The sequence below is a fragment of the Andrographis paniculata genome, unplaced genomic scaffold (assembly GCF_009805555.1).
Source record: "Andrographis paniculata isolate CXL003 unplaced genomic scaffold, ASM980555v1 Contig79END, whole genome shotgun sequence".
NCBI lineage: Eukaryota > Viridiplantae > Streptophyta > Magnoliopsida > Lamiales > Acanthaceae > Andrographis > Andrographis paniculata.
The window spans coordinates 1,386,106-1,405,264 of NW_026137616.1; the positions used below are offsets into that span (position 1 = coordinate 1,386,106).

The 19,159-nt window shown below is 30.9% G+C and overlaps 1 protein-coding gene across 1 annotated transcript; it reads right to left on the reverse strand.

The window, feature by feature from the left end:
• Positions 1–1,397: 1,397 nt before the first annotated feature.
• Positions 1,398–3,629, reverse strand: LOC127240623 (9-cis-epoxycarotenoid dioxygenase NCED1, chloroplastic-like). Its single transcript, XM_051259402.1, has one exon. It carries the CDS (start codon positions 3,459–3,461, stop codon positions 1,671–1,673), a length of 1,791 nt encoding a protein of 596 aa, XP_051115359.1. The 5' UTR covers positions 3,462–3,629; the 3' UTR covers positions 1,398–1,670.
• Positions 3,630–19,159: the final 15,530 nt, after the last annotated feature.

The window sequence follows — 19,159 nt, forward strand, 5'->3', positions numbered from 1 at the left end:
AAAGAATATTTACTTGTTCCAAATAAACTCAAAGCAGCTGTTCCTTCATGGTTTGAACAGGCAAATACGTGTTGTGTCACCTCAATGTCAAATAATAATAATATGAAAAGAAAATATAAATGAAATGGTTTAGGACAATATTAATTAAACAGTGAGAATGGTGTGTGTTGTCCACCATACAAACATGAAAATGATATCTATCTTAACCAAAAACATAAGTAAATGCACTCCTAACATATACTACAAAATAATACCCCATTGTTATAAATTACGATATTATATATTCCTTCTATTCCGATGAAAGTACTCCTTAAATTTTGTAATAGATTAGAAAATAATAATATTTTATTAATTAGTGGAAGAGATTTTGATATTTTTACTATTTGACTTTATATATAAAATAATTGTATATTTGTAATTGAGATAAAAGTGAATGATATTTTAGTATTAGTGTATGATTATTTTTATTAAAATAATAAAAAAAAAACTTTTGAATGAAATATATGAAAATGATAAAAATTGTAGTTTGAGTTAGTTTGGAATTATAATGATGTGCCAAATGAGATATAGTTTGGTGACAAATAAAATGACATGTTGATTCTTGATATACCTTTTTACATGCATTTAGCATATTTTAGTTGGTTTAAATTTATAATATCATCATATATGGCGCATATATAGCTAGACAAGAATCCATACACCAATAATTTCCTCGAATAACCATTCATTTAATACTAGTATTTACTAAAAAGAGTATTTGAACAATATCTTATCATAATCGAATTCTAAAAATAAATAAAATACCAATAAACAGATATATGTATATTTGTTTTCAAATGATTTGTTAAATTAGGTTGAAGTGATCGAATCAGTAACCTAATAGATAAACTTAGGTGTCAGCATGCGATTGGGCAGAAACCCACTTAGAATTAGCCAATCACAGCGCGCCAGAAATGCCAGGCGACCATGGGCCCCACAATTGTATTGTACCTATTTGAATCTCGATTGGACCACCATGAATCACTAGTTTTCGCTTATAAAAAAATACTACTCCATATCACAAACATTTAATTTATTAATTATTAGTATTACTTTAAATTATCGCTCATCTGCTCACACTGTGGACTTCACTACACAACATTAATTTAACAACAATAGTAATAATAATCACTCAGACAAACTGGATATCATTATTATTTTCCAGCCTAAATATTTTATTACCATTTCTTTAAGAATAATTGAAGAATCAACGACCCTTTTGGAGGTTATTTCTTCAATTCAATTCAATTCTGTGTTGGTGTTGGTGTTCTGTTCCAATATAGCAAAACAGAGTAGTGATACTGATTTCCTTGCTGCTGTTGTATGTAACAGAAATCACAAAAAAAAAAAAAAAATGTAAAAAAAAATAAAAACGTGTATGGAGGAACTAAGTGTACTGTACAGATAGATACACACAGACAGATACAGAGTGTGAAAGAACAAGCAGAGAGTCGAGCTGAGCTTCCATACAAAGCTTCAAGCTTGCTTCCTCTGCTAAAATCTCCCTCCCACTTCAATTCTTGTAATCAACAAATTAACAACTCAATATAGCTACTGTGTAAGAGTGGAGATTCCGGGGACGTAATAACAGCAATCCCTCAGGTGATTTCTCCACTCAGACCAGACCAGTACTAGGCCTGATTGTCCAAATCTTTTGTTGCAATGAAGGTGCCATGGAAACCGTAGGGCACCCTCGAAGGAAGCTTCACGGTGGCCTCGATCGACATAGTCGTTGCATTGACCATCTGGAGCTCCGACTGCCAGGCGTTCTCGTCGTGCACGAAGGCCAGAATGTAGCCATCGTCTTCGGCGTCGGAGTTGGGGTCACGGGGAAGGAAGAGAGGCTCCCCGCCGTACTTGTCGTCGCCGTAAAAGAATTTCTTGACTTCTCCGGTGGAGAGGTCGACTTTGGCAAAGCCGGAAACTTTAGGCCATGGCTCGGCAATCGCCAGATAGGCGAAACGTGTCTTCCTCCCGAGCTTGTTTCGGTTCACCATTCCGGCTTCTAAGTTGACCTGATCCTGCTCGGACATGATCGGCCTCCTCGTCGACTTTCCGGTCCTTAAATTGAGACGGATTTCGGACAGCACGCTTTTCAGCCCTTCTTCGCGTTCGTTGAAGATGGAGTCGGGCGGAGTCATGCAGGATCCGATCACCACGATTTCGTCGGATTGGGGCTCCTCCCAGGCGTTCCAGAGGTGGAAACAGAAGCAATCGGGGACATCCACCCACTTGATCCTCGAACTGTCGTCGGCGTATTTATCCAGTACGCCGAACCTGGACACTTTGTTTTTGTCGTAGACCACCGGAGAGCCGCCGCGGATCATCTCCGACATCTTGAAAACGACCTGCTGATCGGGGATGATGACGAAGTTTTCGGTGATTGCGAAGTCGTGCATCATTGTTGGCTCGGGGACTGGGATTTCGACATCCTCGGATTTCTGGCCGTCTTTGGAGAAACGGAAGTACTTTAAATAGGGCTTCTGAACGACGTCGTAGCTGAGGGCGAACATCTCGCCGGAGACTGGGTCGACCTTGGGGTGGGCGATCATGGTGGATTTGAGGTCCCCGTTGAAATTGTAGCGTTCGACGGTCTTCAAATCGCCGGTGGGGGTGACCCGGACGTGGTACGGCAAATCGTCCTCGGACATGGCTAATAGGCGGTTGTTGAAGTAGACCAGTCCGGCGTTGGCGACGCCGGTGCCCTGGCCGTGGTCGACGAGATTGAAGATGCCGCGGGCGTAAAAGAGGAGGAGTCTGGCGATGCCGGAATGGCCGTGCAATTCGCCGATGGCTTTGGGGAAAATGGGGCGGCCGATGGCCCGTTCTTGGACGAGGCGATTCGTCTCCGTGAAGCGGCAGGCGTAGCTGGCGGCGCCGTTCTTGAATTGGACGGCGTGGATCATTCCATCGCCGTCGAAGAAGTGGTGTCCGGCGAGGGGCTCGAAGAGGGGGTTGGCGCCGTTCCTGACGTAGACGCCCTGAATGGCGTCGGGGATCTTCCCGACGCAGGGGAGGTTGTGTTTGACCGGCTGCTCCGGCACCGGCGAGAAATTTCCGGTGATCTGCACTCTTGGATCGGCGGTTTTGGGGAGGGGCTGCTCCAGTTCGCGGGCGGTCAAGGCGGTCTCGATGGCGTCCAACGCCATTGCGGCGGCTTTCTGAACGACGTTCCACTGAGGCTTCGCCGGAGAAGACGGGGAGCTCGGTGGTTTCGCGATACCAATTTGGGGCGGCGGCGATGGCGGTTGACGTGCGGTGGAAGATTGCTTGGGGAAATGCAGTGTTTGGAGAGAGGATTTTATGGCGGGGAGAGATCCAGTGGGGTGGCGCAATGAGCCCATGGCGGCGGCGCGAATGAGCGGAGGAGACCGGAGCTGTTTGGGCTTGACCAATGAGGTTGTAGGAGGAGGAGTAGCCATGGCTGCTTCTTCCCCAATTGCCCTATTTTGGTCTGTAAGAGAAATTGAATGTATGGATGGTATAGCTTTCTTGCTTATTTAGTAGTGAGCAGGAGTAGTAGTAGTACCCAAGTGTAATAGGAATGGGTGTGGATGTGGGTGATGGGGAGAGAGAGAGAATGGGTGAGTGAGTATATATAGGGGGGAGGGTGGAGAGAGAATGGGGGATGGAGGTCCACTTTTAACCATCTAAGAGAAGCCCACGTGTTGGGTGTAGGAAAGGTATGCGCAAGCGAAAAATTAGAGTAGAAGAACGAATTGAATGATAATACACAATAAAAAGAAGAAGGGTATTAGTATTAGTATTAGTAGTAGTGGTGGTGGTGGTGGGGTGGGATCAGTCATACCTTCCTCAAACTTCCACACACCCTTTCCTTTCCTTTCTTTTCTTTTGATTATTTCCTATTTCCATCTTTTTTCATTTTTGGGGTTTTGATAATAATAACAATAAAGAATAGTAGAGTAGTATATTGCGTAGGTAGAAGCCAAAGCAATTGCAATATATGTGTACCAATGGTGAAGGGTGAATTGAGTGGGGTTTGAGAACAAGGACATGTGATTGGCCCATTTTGGTTTTTCATGTATATGTGCACAAAAAAGAATCAATCAATCCCACCACCGCGTTCAACCCTCTACCTCTAGCTAATTGCGAATGACAAAAACATACTCATAAATAAAAAATGATGATGCTATTTGCTTGCACCAACACGTGGCACTTGGTCACATCATCCGCCTAACACGCTTTTCCTTCCCCTAACTATATCTCACTTCTTCCATCCAACTTTGTCTATCATATTTTATTTTGATTTGAAATTCTTGATTCAAAGATTCAACTCATGACTTGTTGTTATTTTCATGTAATTATGCATGCTTGGATATTTAATAAATAATAAATTAGGTACCCTGAACAAGTGATTAAGGGAAGAATAATATTTAACATGGAAAAGGTAGACAAACAATTAATAAAATGAATTTATATATATTGAAAAAGAGTGTTATAGTGATTTTGTTCATGTCATGAATGACTCCAACCAGCAGGAATAAAGGGGGGCTTATAATATATTATTCAGCATATATAGGGATATCTAAAAGCTAGCTAGCTAGGGTCTATCTGGTTTAATTTTATTAGTGTCCCATTTAATTTATCTCCATCATCATCATCATTCACACTGTTCTAGTGCTCCATTCACAATCTCATATATATACTTGAGGCATGATTAATTTGGAATGACAAATTCCATAAAAAAAAAAAAACATTTGTGTTATTAACAACTATACTATTTTAGGGTCTGCTGATATATCCTATTATCAAATATTCAAGAATTACAACTTTACTTCAATCCCAAAAGAATTATACCATTAGATTGATAAAATAAATCTAACACTAACACACTTTGAATAGCAGCCAAGATTCCTAACTGTCTCGGTGCTTTTAGAGTATTTTATATTCCAAATATTTTTAAAATTTTATTTATGTTTATTAATCAAACTTTGAAAGCTTTTTTAAAAATTATAATTAGGGCAATTAATTATGAATAGCAAAACAGATACTATCTCTGTTTTTTTTTTTTTTTTTTTAGTTGGATAGGTATCAACGTATTAGGTTGGTAAATTGAGGGAAAATTAACAAGAATCATATCTTAATCAAATAATAATTATTTCTATTTTAGTATAGTTAGCATGACTCATATCTAAAAAGTGTGTTTATTTGTATTTTAACATTATAAAAAAAGTAATTTTCATTTAAAAAATCTCAAGCTCTTAAGATTAAAAAATCCAAATACGTAACCGTCCCACTATGTGGTGTTAGGTCTTGTGTTCAGTACAAGAGCCAATAATATTTTACTCTACTTGTGTGGACAGAGTAATTTTACTACACCTTAATTATTTAATGAGAATATATATACATATATATATATGAATTAAATTTACAGAATAAACGAGTATCCAAAAATCTTTTGGATATAACACATAATTTTTTGTACTCATGGAATCCCAAAATTTTTATTATTTTGTAATTTTACAATTTAAACACATAAAAGCCTCCATAAAAAAATCGATCAAAATTAGTGGGATCCTATTTCTATTAGTATAGCTAACTAATAGCTCTTCAAGAGCACAAAGGTATACTTTCCTAAACCATAGAACATTCTCTAATTTAAACCTCCACTCACCTTTTTTTCTATAATAATAATAATAATAAAATGTCTATTATTATTATTATTATTATTATTATGTAATACATTTGTTAAATTGAAAATATCTCCTTTTTTTTTTTTTTCTTCGGCATATGAATAAACTACTCTCTTGCTCTTGTTGTCGTCAAATTCAAATACAACAAAATTGACTGTGGCAATTGTAGACAGACACAAACTATAACCATATTTGTTCTTGTCCATTTTATCTCCTTTTTACATATACATACATTAGACAAATGAGGTACTCAAGCATATGCATGGAGAATCACCCTTATTCCAAATCCATACAAAAGTAATTAATCTACCTCAATTTTATAGTCAACAAGCACTACAAAAAAATGTCAATTTTGTAACAAAATTTTTTTGTCTCTAAATCTTTTTTTTTTCCGTTACTAAAGACATTAGAGATGGAATTAGAGAAGGAATTGCGTTAACTACACACACTTTAGGAACGGAATTCCGTTACTAATATACTATTTTTTTGTAGTAAAGGTGGCGGCAAAACTAGCTTGGGAGAATCAGTGTTGAAGGAAAGCACATTTGAGAGTCTAATTTTAAGAAGAGAAATTATTGTTTGTACTCTCACTCTTGTCTCTTTCCTTCTTCGTATAATAAACTTGTGTTTAACACAAAAACTCGCTGCTAGAGAACGAAGTTTTCGGATATTCAATTGGAGAAAACGATCAACTCGTAAATTGTATTACTTTGTTACTGTTGTAGACACCGGTGTCCGTACGCGTTTGTGACAACGAAAACCTGCAGAGGTATTTCAAAAGTAGCCATTGTAGAGAAAATAGATCGAAAGAGTTTGTGATTGTTTTTGTTTTGCAATAAAAAAATTTATTATAGTTGAACTACTCTTGTAGATTGATATATAATAACCTAACTAGATTAACAAATACATGACTCATTTATTACTTTATTACTCTAGTATTTATTTCGTTGACAGGATATTGTTATATTATTGTGAGTTAAAATGCGATGCAATCAAGTGTCCATGATGCATAAGCATGTTGCCACATGCCTATTTTCAACAATCAATGCCACTTTAATTGCTTCAATTAAAACCAAATCCTATGGTCAGCCAACCTTTTGGCAACTTGACAATATTTGTCTCTGTACGACTTCTCAGTTTCTAATAAATGCACATATATAAATATATTTATAATCTTTTAATTAATTAGCTTAGTTTTTAATGTAATTTAGGGGGTCTGAACTAAAGTACTAATTTTATTTAATTAATGATCATTGAGGACATGCATGCACATTTGAATGAAGTGACGGTTAAATTTGTATAATTAGGAAGATTATATAAATTATTAAATCGAGATGATTTGGGCGGTGTACAAAATCACACAAAGCTAATTTTGAACAGACATATTAATTTTATTATTATTTTTTTTAAAAAAATAAATAATCTATAGGTGCACATCCATCCAAATTAGTAATGAATGTAACATATACTTCACCATATTGCATTATATGCAAATAAATATTTGTAACTAGTTCAATATTCAATTTAATACTATATATTGTCTGATTTTCTAGGCAACATACTGGAGCCTTAACAAAGAATCAGGCTACATATAATATTATATGTGTATATATACATATTAAATTAAATTAAATCAATCCTGCAGTTGAATGATGATTGCCAAGTTGCCAATATTTTAATTCAAAGAAAAGAAACTAAGGTGGTAAGGAGGAATGGACCTGGGGGTTGCTGTAAGTAGCAATTTAAAAATGCGAAAAACAAGCAACCGACATTAACAGAAAAAACTACCAACGTGCAATTAAATTATTAACTGCCAAATTTGAAGGGCTCAAACCTCAAAATCAAGATCAAGAAAACAAACAAATTAGGTCGGAAAACCGACCCTTTTGATAAATTGAATTGGGCATTCGATAATTATAACTATTTTGTATTAATTAATTAATTGGTTCGGATTCGACTAATCAATTAACTACATGTGCTAAGCATCCAAGAACATGCATGGGTCTCTGTGATCTAATTAATATCGTAGGAGTATTTCTTGATTGATTGTCATATAAACTAATGCAACAGTAGGAAGGAGCAATGCAATGTGTGCAGATAAACCCCATCAATCAAATCTATCTGGTAATTGAAGGAACACACTACCCTACCTTACCCTACCCTAGCCAACCCAATTCCCATCCCATCCCATCGATGAACCCTACCTGATATTGTCATATACTACTACTACTACTACTATTTATAAAGGGAGGGATCATCGATATGGCATGTCATGTGGTGACCACTCTTTGAAAAAGACATGTATTCAATTCAATTCAAAATCAAAGTTTATCTGCAAATGGTGGGCTTCACACCCACACTCATAAATACATGCATACATATATATGTATAGAGAGAGAGAGACTATAATGGGCCAGAGTGAGGTAGAGGATTATCTTAATTATATATATATATAGAGAGAGAGAGAGAGAGAGGAAGGGGGGCACATGGAGCAAATGTGAGGCAGTTGATTGGATATTTGAGCATCATGGGAGTGGGGACTGTTGAAAAACAGTTGAAAGAATTAGAACACACCAACACCATATAAAAAAATACTGCTACTAACTTATTCTTTCTTTCTTTCTCTCTCTGCACTGCCATTTCCATGGCCAGTGCCCACCTCATAACAACAACAATACCATCCTCTTTATACATACATATATATATATATATAATTTCCATATATATGCCTTTTTTCTTAGACAGACATGACACATGGAGTATTCATCTACCCTTGATCTCTCTCTTTCCCATTTTTTTTTTTCCCTAAATGATCAATCGTCTCCAATTAAAATGACAGATTTCTATATTTAATACTCTCTCTATGATAAATATATGTGATCACTTTTATTTTTATTGCCATAATTTTTTTTAGTAAAATTTATATTTATTATTATCATTATAAAAGATAAACATATATATATTCACGGTAACTCAAAATTTTAAGAATATTTTTATATTACGAAAGGATACCATTCTTTCCCAACACATATGTCCTCATACAAACTATATGCTTTTTCTTTAATGATCTCGTAAAAGATGATCTTCTCGTGTGGGGTGAATGCATCATCGTATTCAAACCCTCGACGTACATCCTCTAATGAATTATATATATATATATATTATTGTGTAACAAGTTCTATTAATTCAAAAATTTACATTTAATTAAGAGTAAAAGAAGTGACAAATTATTGAAAGTGTATTTGACATAAATTAAAAAAATTTACTACATCTTTTGTAAGTGATAGCTGCATGTGGGATAAATAATTCAAAGTGGAACTATATATAATTGTATGAGTCACCAAATAGAAATAGCACAAACCACATTTAGCACTTATATAAATTATCTTTGGGGCACTCCCCAATTATTCAATATTTGTTAAATTCTGAGTGACAATGAATCATGGAACTATGCTATTACCTTTTCAAATATTCATTAATTTTTACTATTGATAAAGCAAACAAACTACTTAAGTCAACTTGATATTTTGTAGTAAAAGTGAGGCACAGGTTGACAGCACATACAACAATATTACTTTGACCTCACAAAAATATCTTTCCAAAAAGCACTCCAATACATGATAATAACATTTACTCATAATTAGTGCTAAATGTTAGATATTACATTACAATCATGTTTATATATATATATAAGTGAGCAATTAATTCATAGCTATTTAAATATATTTAAATAAATAATAATAATAATAATAATAATAATAAAAAGAAATACAAACACAAACCAAATCCAGTACCTATGCAAGTTAAAAGTGGAATTATTAATACAGGTTATATTCAGATGTTTACTTTAATTCAATGGTTTTGACCTAGTGCTTAGTTATACATTGTAATATATATTATTCAATTTAGTTATACATTATGAAATTATAGTTTTCATTTATATATATATGTGTAAATAAATTCGAATGCTCGATACAATAGACCCTAGTGATTAATCTTGAGTAACAATGTTGACATGGCTTAACTTTTATTTCAAAATATAAAAAACAAACAACTCGTATGTATCATTTATGGAAATGATGAAGAAAAGGATTAGGTAAGTTCTTCGTTTATATAACGGTGGTAAACCAATATGGCATGATATAGAAAAAAGAAAGTGCTGACTTATTAAATAAATTAAAAATATCGTTTCGATTATGATGCTGATCAGGGATTCATCAGTATCACATTGCATCAATCCGCACATAAAAATACTATAGATATCATATATAAATATAAAAATAATACATGATTTATAAAGTATTAGTATGTGTTATTAGTTTTTTTATTTTATATAGTATTGTAAATTTATATTTAATGTGTTGTCTGATATATATATATATATATTATTGTATTATAACACAGTGTTGCACTGCAACGACGTCCTACAAGTATTTATATTTTAAAAAAGGATTGAAGCATTCTGAAGAGAGAAATATCAGGTGGTCGTATATGTTGTTACTTTCCAATATTTGTTCTTTACTTTCATCATTTAAAGTCCAAAAGCATGTTAGTGTTGATGACTGATGAGAATAAATAATACTCCAATAGTATAAATTCTTGATCCATCTAAATCGAGAGCATTAGCATAAAATATCTCAATATTATATATATATATATTTGTATATACTCTTTTGTTTCATTAAAAATGGTAGTTTTAATTTGGGCTCAATTTTTTATATGGTATACTTTTAATTTTTTTTTTCAAAAAAAAATATATATTTTGTCTTTACTTTTATTTGAAGTATTTTATAAATTGTATCTATAAGATTAAAATCAAAACTTTTTGTACAAATGAAGAAATATTGAAAATATTTTGAACGTCATAAATTTAAGACAAAACTCCATCAGTCACAAAAGATTGAAAAAAAAAAAAAAAACATTTTGTCTTTACTTTTATTTGAAGTATTTTATAAATTGTATCTATAAGGTTAAAATCAATTTTGTGTACAAATGAAAAAATATTGAATATTTTGAACGTCACAAATTTAAGACAATATAATGCTCCATTTGTCACCAAAAAAAATTGAAAAAAAAAAAAACATTTTGTCCTTACTTCTATTTGAAGTATTTTATAAATTGTATCTATAAGATTAAAATCAATTTTTTTTTGTACAAATGAAGGAATATTGAAAATATTTTGAACATCACAAATTTAAGACAATACTCCATCTGTTACAAAAAATTTATCTGTCATCTAAAATATTCTCAGATTTTAATAGAAAATTATACTACTTTTTGTACATGTTACTTTGAAAGACAAAAGAAATAACAAAAAAAAAAAAACATATATATTAGCATCAAAATTCGTGCAAAAAAATTTGATCATATTTATAAGTGACAGGAGAGTAACAAATAGTATATTGATACATTCATTAGGAATATAATATATCGTATTTTTTTAAGAAAAACTCGTCACTAGTTTTGATATATAATTTGATGACAACATAGGAAAGTTTTCAGAGTTACCAACTGCTCAAAAAATGAATCTTTGAACATCTCAAATCCTCATAACATCATAGTCAAACATTTATTGCAATATATATGTAGAAGACAAATTAAATTTAATTAAGAAAGGATCAGCAATGCAACATACAATCGTTGATACAACCCATTGTGATTTCATATTTCTCCTCACCTCCTGTTTGGATTATTGCCTCATTTCCAAAAAATTCAATATTTTAATAATGATATAAAACTTATTATTATAGGTTTAGTAAATTGTTTTTAAAGAAGTAAAGCTTTGAATGAAATATATTTTTGTCCCGTTTATTTATTTATTTATTTTTGTATTTGTGTTTTGTATTTAAATAGTAGTTATTTTATGGACAAAAAGTACTACATTTTTTTAAGATAAAAAAAAATGTATATACTAAAATAATAATAATAATAACTCAATGGAAAAAAATTAAGCCAAAGTGATCGAGCATAAAAGCCACAATTGAGGTGACCGACCGTGCTCCTATGAAATCATTCGAGCGGATTATTGATCAGTGGATTATATAAATATATATATATATATTGAACAAGATAAAGTCGACGAATTTAATTTGGTGAACTAAATTGAAACCTCATGCAAGTTTTTGTTGTTGTGATGCCTAAATTGAAATCCGGAGAAGTACTATATATCTGGTTATTATTCGAGCGTTCGGTATATTTTATTTGTAATTTTTGGACAATCTGTACAATTTAATGGGTCATGTGCTAGTATTTTGACCTATATATATATTTGACTTGATATTTAATCTCTGTAATTATCATCTAAAATTATTATTGAAAAAATATCTGGTTTGATCGTCTTCGGATTGAGATAATTTTGATCAAATTGAATCAACAAATTTTTATCTTTTTTATGTGTTTTCTTAATTTTTTATATCCAATTTCCCCCGTGTTACTTCACAAATTTAATCAATTGGAGAGAACATTTTATTTTCCGAATGTGGACAAGAGATCGATCGAGTCCTAATCGAAGAAACATTCCCTCTCCAACACGAACCCTTTTGCTTTGAACATCAACGTTTGAGAAAAGTATCCAAAATTAAATAAATATAAATAAACCACTTGCATATTTAGAGAGTCTTGCTTTTCACCACTTGTCACTACGTAATATTTCCAAAAATAAAACATAAAAATTAAATAAATCAGACAAATAATGCAAGAGGGCAAAATGATGAGCAGTGATAGGCACAAGTCTCGTAAATTGCAGATCGACCCCAGATGATTGGAAGCATGCACCACGTGGCGTTATTCCACCCATTTCCTGCATTCCTACGTGTATATATATTTGCATATTTTCCCACTCAATTAATATATATATATATATATATATAATTAATTCAGTTGCTTTTCAATTTGGAGACTACATAGTGGAATTGTATATGTACGCAGAGATGATGAAGCCAACAAAACTATTTTGAACTTATATGTTGAGAGTTTTCGAAATTATATAAAATTTAATTAAATAATGTTGAATTCCATAGGAATCAACAAATGTCAGTTTCTCTTATAAATTAATAAAATAAATTAAACAGGAGTGAAAAGAATGAATTGAAATGATGATTGTTGTATGTGTATTATTTATCTATCTCATCAACTTGGGAGTGGAGGACAAAATGAATTAGCTGCACCTCATCATATACAGCCACTTGTTGGGGACACACATATATATACATACATGCATGCACTTCTAGGGATTTTCCGCGTTAATGGTATCAAATATCTTTATTCAATACGTGTTTGGTGTGACATAAATAAATAGTAGTAAATATAATGTTTTAAATAAATATATATAATATTTTTAAAGTGGAAGATGAAATGTAAAAATATTATATTATTTTAAAAGAATATGTGCAAATGAATAGTTGGAAAATTGGTGCTCGAACAATACACCTTCAAATACTTCAAGATTAATTCTCAAAATATGATTAGTTTACCGTTATTGCAACACATTATCAACGAATAAAATGCACAACTCAAAATAATAAATGTGATAAGGTATTTGTTGACTCGGTTAAGTATAAATCAACTACATCCGGAAGATTATAATTATCCAAAAGAAGTTCTAATAATGATTACAGAATATAAAATAACAACAACTCCAATTCAATATCCTATCATGGCTTACTTTGAAAAATACCTCTATACGTTATTGTTGTCACAAACACGTACTGACAACGACTATATTATAGAGCTGCTAAAAATTTGGTCATCTCCACTAGTCAGACTTCCTATAACTCCGATCTCCGACGAACTCTTTAACAAAATAAAATATGAAATATTCATTCAAAACATGGAGAAAATATGGATACAATGTAAGAGCATCACACCAAATTTCCCTCTCTAACAATACACAAACTTTGCTCTCAACCAACATTGCATTGTCCAGTTGTATATACAACTCCTGCAGCTTTGATTTGTAAAATTTTTCATAAGTTTTTTTTGCACTGAAATGGAATTTCTTGCGGCTTTGATTTGTAAGACCTTTCATAAATTCTCTTTACACTGAAATAAAGTGGGGTGAGTTTCCATATAACTTTGACCTTTCTAAAATCACCAACATATAACTTTGATCTTTCTAAAATCACCAATTTTATTTCTTGTAAATATTCTATGAAATAGACAAATTGAATATAGACAAACAATCTCTATACATACTGTTCAATTACATTAGTAGTTTGTCAGCAACAATTATTTGTTGAAAATAGAATATACTTATTGCAGCATGAGGTAAGAAACGTGTCCATATGTTAAAATAAACCAAGGATATATTCATTCACATGAATAATTATTGTGACCAAATCTAATAAAAAGATAAGATTAAGAATGAACGGTATTATGTTTTATGTGCCTATTTTTCATGACTTGTTTGAAGAGAACGATGCAACTCATGTAAATAATACGAAATAATAATAATAATAATAATAATAAATAAATAAAAAGGAAGATTCTAAAATGGGGTTTAAGTGGGCCCACCTATTTGTGTTTGACCCGGTACACCTGTTGAACTTTGTCTGACTCATCATAGTTGACTTGTTTTGATTCACACCCACAAGAGTACATAATTGTGCCACGTCGAACAACTACCTAAATGAGGGGGCCAATTTTATTTTTTTTTATTTTTTTTTTTATCCTTTTGCTTTAAGTAAATCACAATGATAAAACTGTTGTTTTTAATTAATTAGGGCAAAAATAAGGGGACAAGAGGAAGACAATATTGATTATGGGCTTCATCGATCGGAATTTTTTCAACCCTTTTCCACTATATATAAAGTTTTCCTATATTAGTGGGGCTTTTTGTATGATCTTGGCATTGAAAGGATTAGAGGGATGTTTTTTATGTTATCCAAAGTTTTAATAATGATACTTTAGAACAACCACTTATTCCATTTTAGTCCACACTTTGTAAACGAGTGGCATTTCTTATGCATTTTAATTCTAACATTACTTCCATATTAGTTAGCTATAACATTTTCAGGGGGAAAAAAATGGTGTAATTGTCGTATAGCATTTATCTATCAATGGATCAAAAGAGGTGGTATGTATATATATATATATATATATATAATAGCCTTAGAAATCAATTGTTAGGTAATCTAACATCTCATACTTTCATCTTCAACAAATAGCTAATTGTGTGTTTACTTAGGTTTTAATTTAATTTAATTTTTTTTTTTAAGATGAAAATAAGTATTTTCAAAAAAGGTATGACTATTTTTTCAGTTATATTTAAATATTATATCAATGTGCTATTTTGTGAAAATAAATAATATTCACTCGGTTGTTCAAATTTATGTTTATTTTTTTGAATTGTCATAAAAAAATATTTTCATTTTTCTTAAGTAAAAAATCGTTACATTTTTATACTTTTTTATTACAAAAAGAAAAAGGAATAATTATTACTCATATTTATTAAAATAATAATAATAATATTTTAAAAAGGAGAAAAAAAAAAGAGAGTAAATAGAATGTAGCCATAATATTTGAATAATGAAATATACTATCTCCATCCTAGATGAATGTATCTATTTCGATTTTTGTAGTACATTAAAAAACTAATAATAATATTTTATTAGTTAGTGAAAATGTATAAAAAAAAATTGATATTTTTTCCATGTATAATTATAATAATATATTTGTAATTTATGTAAAAGTTAATGATATTTTTATATTAGTGTGTAATTATTTTGAATATATTAAAAAATAAATACTTTTGAATGAGATATACAGAAATTATAAAAAATACTATACTTCATCCGTCCTATAAGAAGGGTTCAATTTTTCATTTTCGTCTATCCTAAAACAATGGTACTATTTTCAAATTTAGTAATTGTACTACCTACTAACATAATAAATATCCTTTCAACTTACCATATATTACACAAAATGTCACCATCTTTATATTACATAATACTAATAAAGGTATTTTCGTCTTTTTTACTATAACCTAATGTATTACTAATATTCAAAAATTTACATGCCAAAAACAGACGTTACTCTTTCTATGGGACGAAGAAAGTATTTTTTTTTTTAGTTGGAATAGAGAAAATTACATGAAGGCTTTCTCTTATTTGGTCTCGTTTTTTTTTTTTTTTTTTTTTTTTTCTGTTATATACTATTTCATTAATATAAAAATCATACATTTCTAGGAAAACAAATTGTGACCAATTGTTTGTGGACAATATTAAGGAATTAAACAAAAGATAAATCTTACTGAAGGGGTTTTAATGTAGAAAAAACAAACTTGGGGCATAATCACGACTTTGTATAGTGAGAATTTGATTTCAATTTTTTATTATATAATTCTCACCATTCTATATAATAGCATGGAGTATTATTTTTTATAACAAAAATATTATATTTAATCAACTATTCCGATTAAAATAAAAAATTAAAAACAAAAAGTCAAATCTCAATTAATCAACTACACGATTCTCCAATATATATAATTAAAAACAAAAAGTCAAATCTCAATTAATCAACTACACGATTCCCCAATATATATAATATATACTACATCTACATATGTCCCTTAACAATTTATTAATTTTTTTTTTTTTATTTTGGTCCGTCCTATAAAAAATATTTATTTTTTTTAGTAATTGTACTATCTATCTAACGTTACAAATACCATTTCAATTTATAATATATTATACAAATATCATTACATTTATATTATACAATACTAATAAATCTTTGTACATTTATTTCTATTATATTCAAATATAATATTAATACTTCTAAAATTTCGTACAAAAAATAAACGGATAGATAAATATGAGACGAATGGAGTATTTCATTTGTCATTCAAATTTATATTTACTTTTTTTTTTGGACTGTCATAAAAAAATATATATATATATATATTCCCATTTTAATTTTAAAGTAAAAAAACCAATTGTTACCACTCCTATAATAATAATGTAAAAAATCATTGTTCAATATATATAATTGTAAACAAATACGTACTGATCATATGCTGATCGAAAATAAGTCAAGATGTGCAGATTTAATCGCAATTGTTAATTAAGTAAGAATAATTAGATAAATTAAGATTCTTTTTTTTTTTTTAGAATCAACGGTAGTAATAGAAGCTCAGCATGCTGAATTTACAATTTTCAGCATACAATCTTGTCTGAAAAAATAATGTACATAATTCAAAATAGATGTCCTAATAAGCATAAATATAATAAGTAGTAAATTTCAGTTCAATAGGTGAGACCCAAATGTAATGGCCCTTAATTCGATCGGTTCCACAGCCAATCCTTTCAAAAATAAGATTACAAAAAAAAGTAGGGATGATTTTTATTTGGAAAGTTAGGCATGATTTTCACATTGTAATAATAATCATAATAACAACAATACAATACAATACAAATTAATTAATAATTGGGTGAGGGAGTGAGGACCCAACTGTTCAACGGCTAAAAAATCTCGCCCTTCACAATCTGACACGTCCGAAAAATGAGGGCGAAAGAATCTTTGTCGTAACCAAAAACGTGATTAAATTGACCTCCCGCCACTCAAAAGCCTACACGTATCACCTGCCGCCGCGTTCCTTGTCTGAAAAGCACATTCTTCTTCTTTTTTTAAAAAAAATAAATAAATCTTTTGGAAATGAAAAGAAATCAAGCCGACAGCAGCACTTCCTTTTTTGGTTTCTGCTTTTACAAATTCTGCTGGGTTGACTGCGTCGTCGTGGGTCAATTTCACTTCATTCTTCGGTCGGTTACTCGATAAAACCTAACCGATTTGACGACGTCGTATTGATCATTGACTGACCACGTTAAATGAATCTGTCCATGTTTGCACATATATACCACTTTTCCTCATTTTATTTGCATTATTCAACAAATTAATTTATTATAATTAATTAATGTGTCTGTGGGGTATTGTATTCAATGACATGACATGCGTGCCACATATCATAGTACCACGCGCATATATATATATATATATATATATACGAGTTCCGATTTTTCCAACGATTTATTGTAGGTGTTACGAAACTTCTATTGTCAAGAATTTAAATAAATTTCAGAATGTCGTCTTTAAATTCTTGGACTTTAGTGATTTTTATTTGGTTGGTTTATTTAGGATAGATTTTTTATATACATATATATATAGTGCTGGATAAATTTGAGTGATTCGTAAACAAATTTGATATAACATATCATTAATATTAATATGATATAAATATAAAAAATGAATTTAATATACATGATAATAATTCACATAACATATAATAATATTACTATTAATCTTAGTGCACAAAATATGTTTATCCAACATACTTATGAAATATTAATTTTCAGTGCTATGTTAGCAGTAATCAGAGTGATAATTAACCTTAATCAGCATCCTACCCTTCCCACTCATCATATTATTGTTATATATCTATATATTGTTTTGGTGAATTTTATTTTTCAAATATATATAAACTATCATAGAATTATTTGTGTTGCCATATAAAATTATGGATATGCCCAACAAGTCCAATGGCCTTACTATGGTCACAACTTGCCAAAGCCCAACCCAAATATGTATATTCCTACACCTACAAGTCCACCAGATAGATAGGCACTCTAGGCTTTTTATTAGTTGGAAGCCCAACCCAAGTTGTGTATTACTCCTCCATTCAATAAATAAAAAAATAATAATTAAATGCTCTTTAATTTATACATTTTTACACTATGTTAAATTAATTTTGATATTTAGTTATTTTACTAAGATTTGGTTGATTTATTGTAATTTAGTTATATATATCCATTATATTAGGGTTTTTTTTTTTTTTTTTTATCAAATTTGTTTTAGATTTTTATTATTAATAATAAGTTATTTTTTAAATTTTTGTAAATTATTTTAACATAATAGCATAGTCTAATTTCCTCTCGAAATTAACACAAGTAACTAATACAATTTTTCCATTAACCACCAACAATCCATCGACACCGACCCAAATAGTTTGTAACACCTCAGCATGCAATCCATGTATACCAAATTAGGCCTGTTGGGATCGTAGTTATGCACTTTGATTGACTTTTCAATGGTCGTCCATTATGAAATTATTTTAGGGAATGAAATATTTCGAAGTTGAGTCAACGCTAGACCAACTTTTGTATGAATAAGTCGAGGCTTGGATCATCCAAGATTAAATAAAAATTAAATAAAGTGATCTAATTACATATATTAAGAATGTACACATCTTTTCGGGGACTCACTTGAAATAAAGTTAGAATTAAACGTGTTTGTTCTAAGGTAATTATAGGAGAAACGATCCTCCGAGATGTCTTTCAATATGCATGTGAGTAAAAACAAAGTGTGCTGCTAGAACTCGTATCTATGTGTAATGTCAGTTTGCAATCCCAACACGCCCGGTCTGTGTGGCTTGCAAGCTGGGATGTTACATTTGGTATTAAAGTCGACTTGCA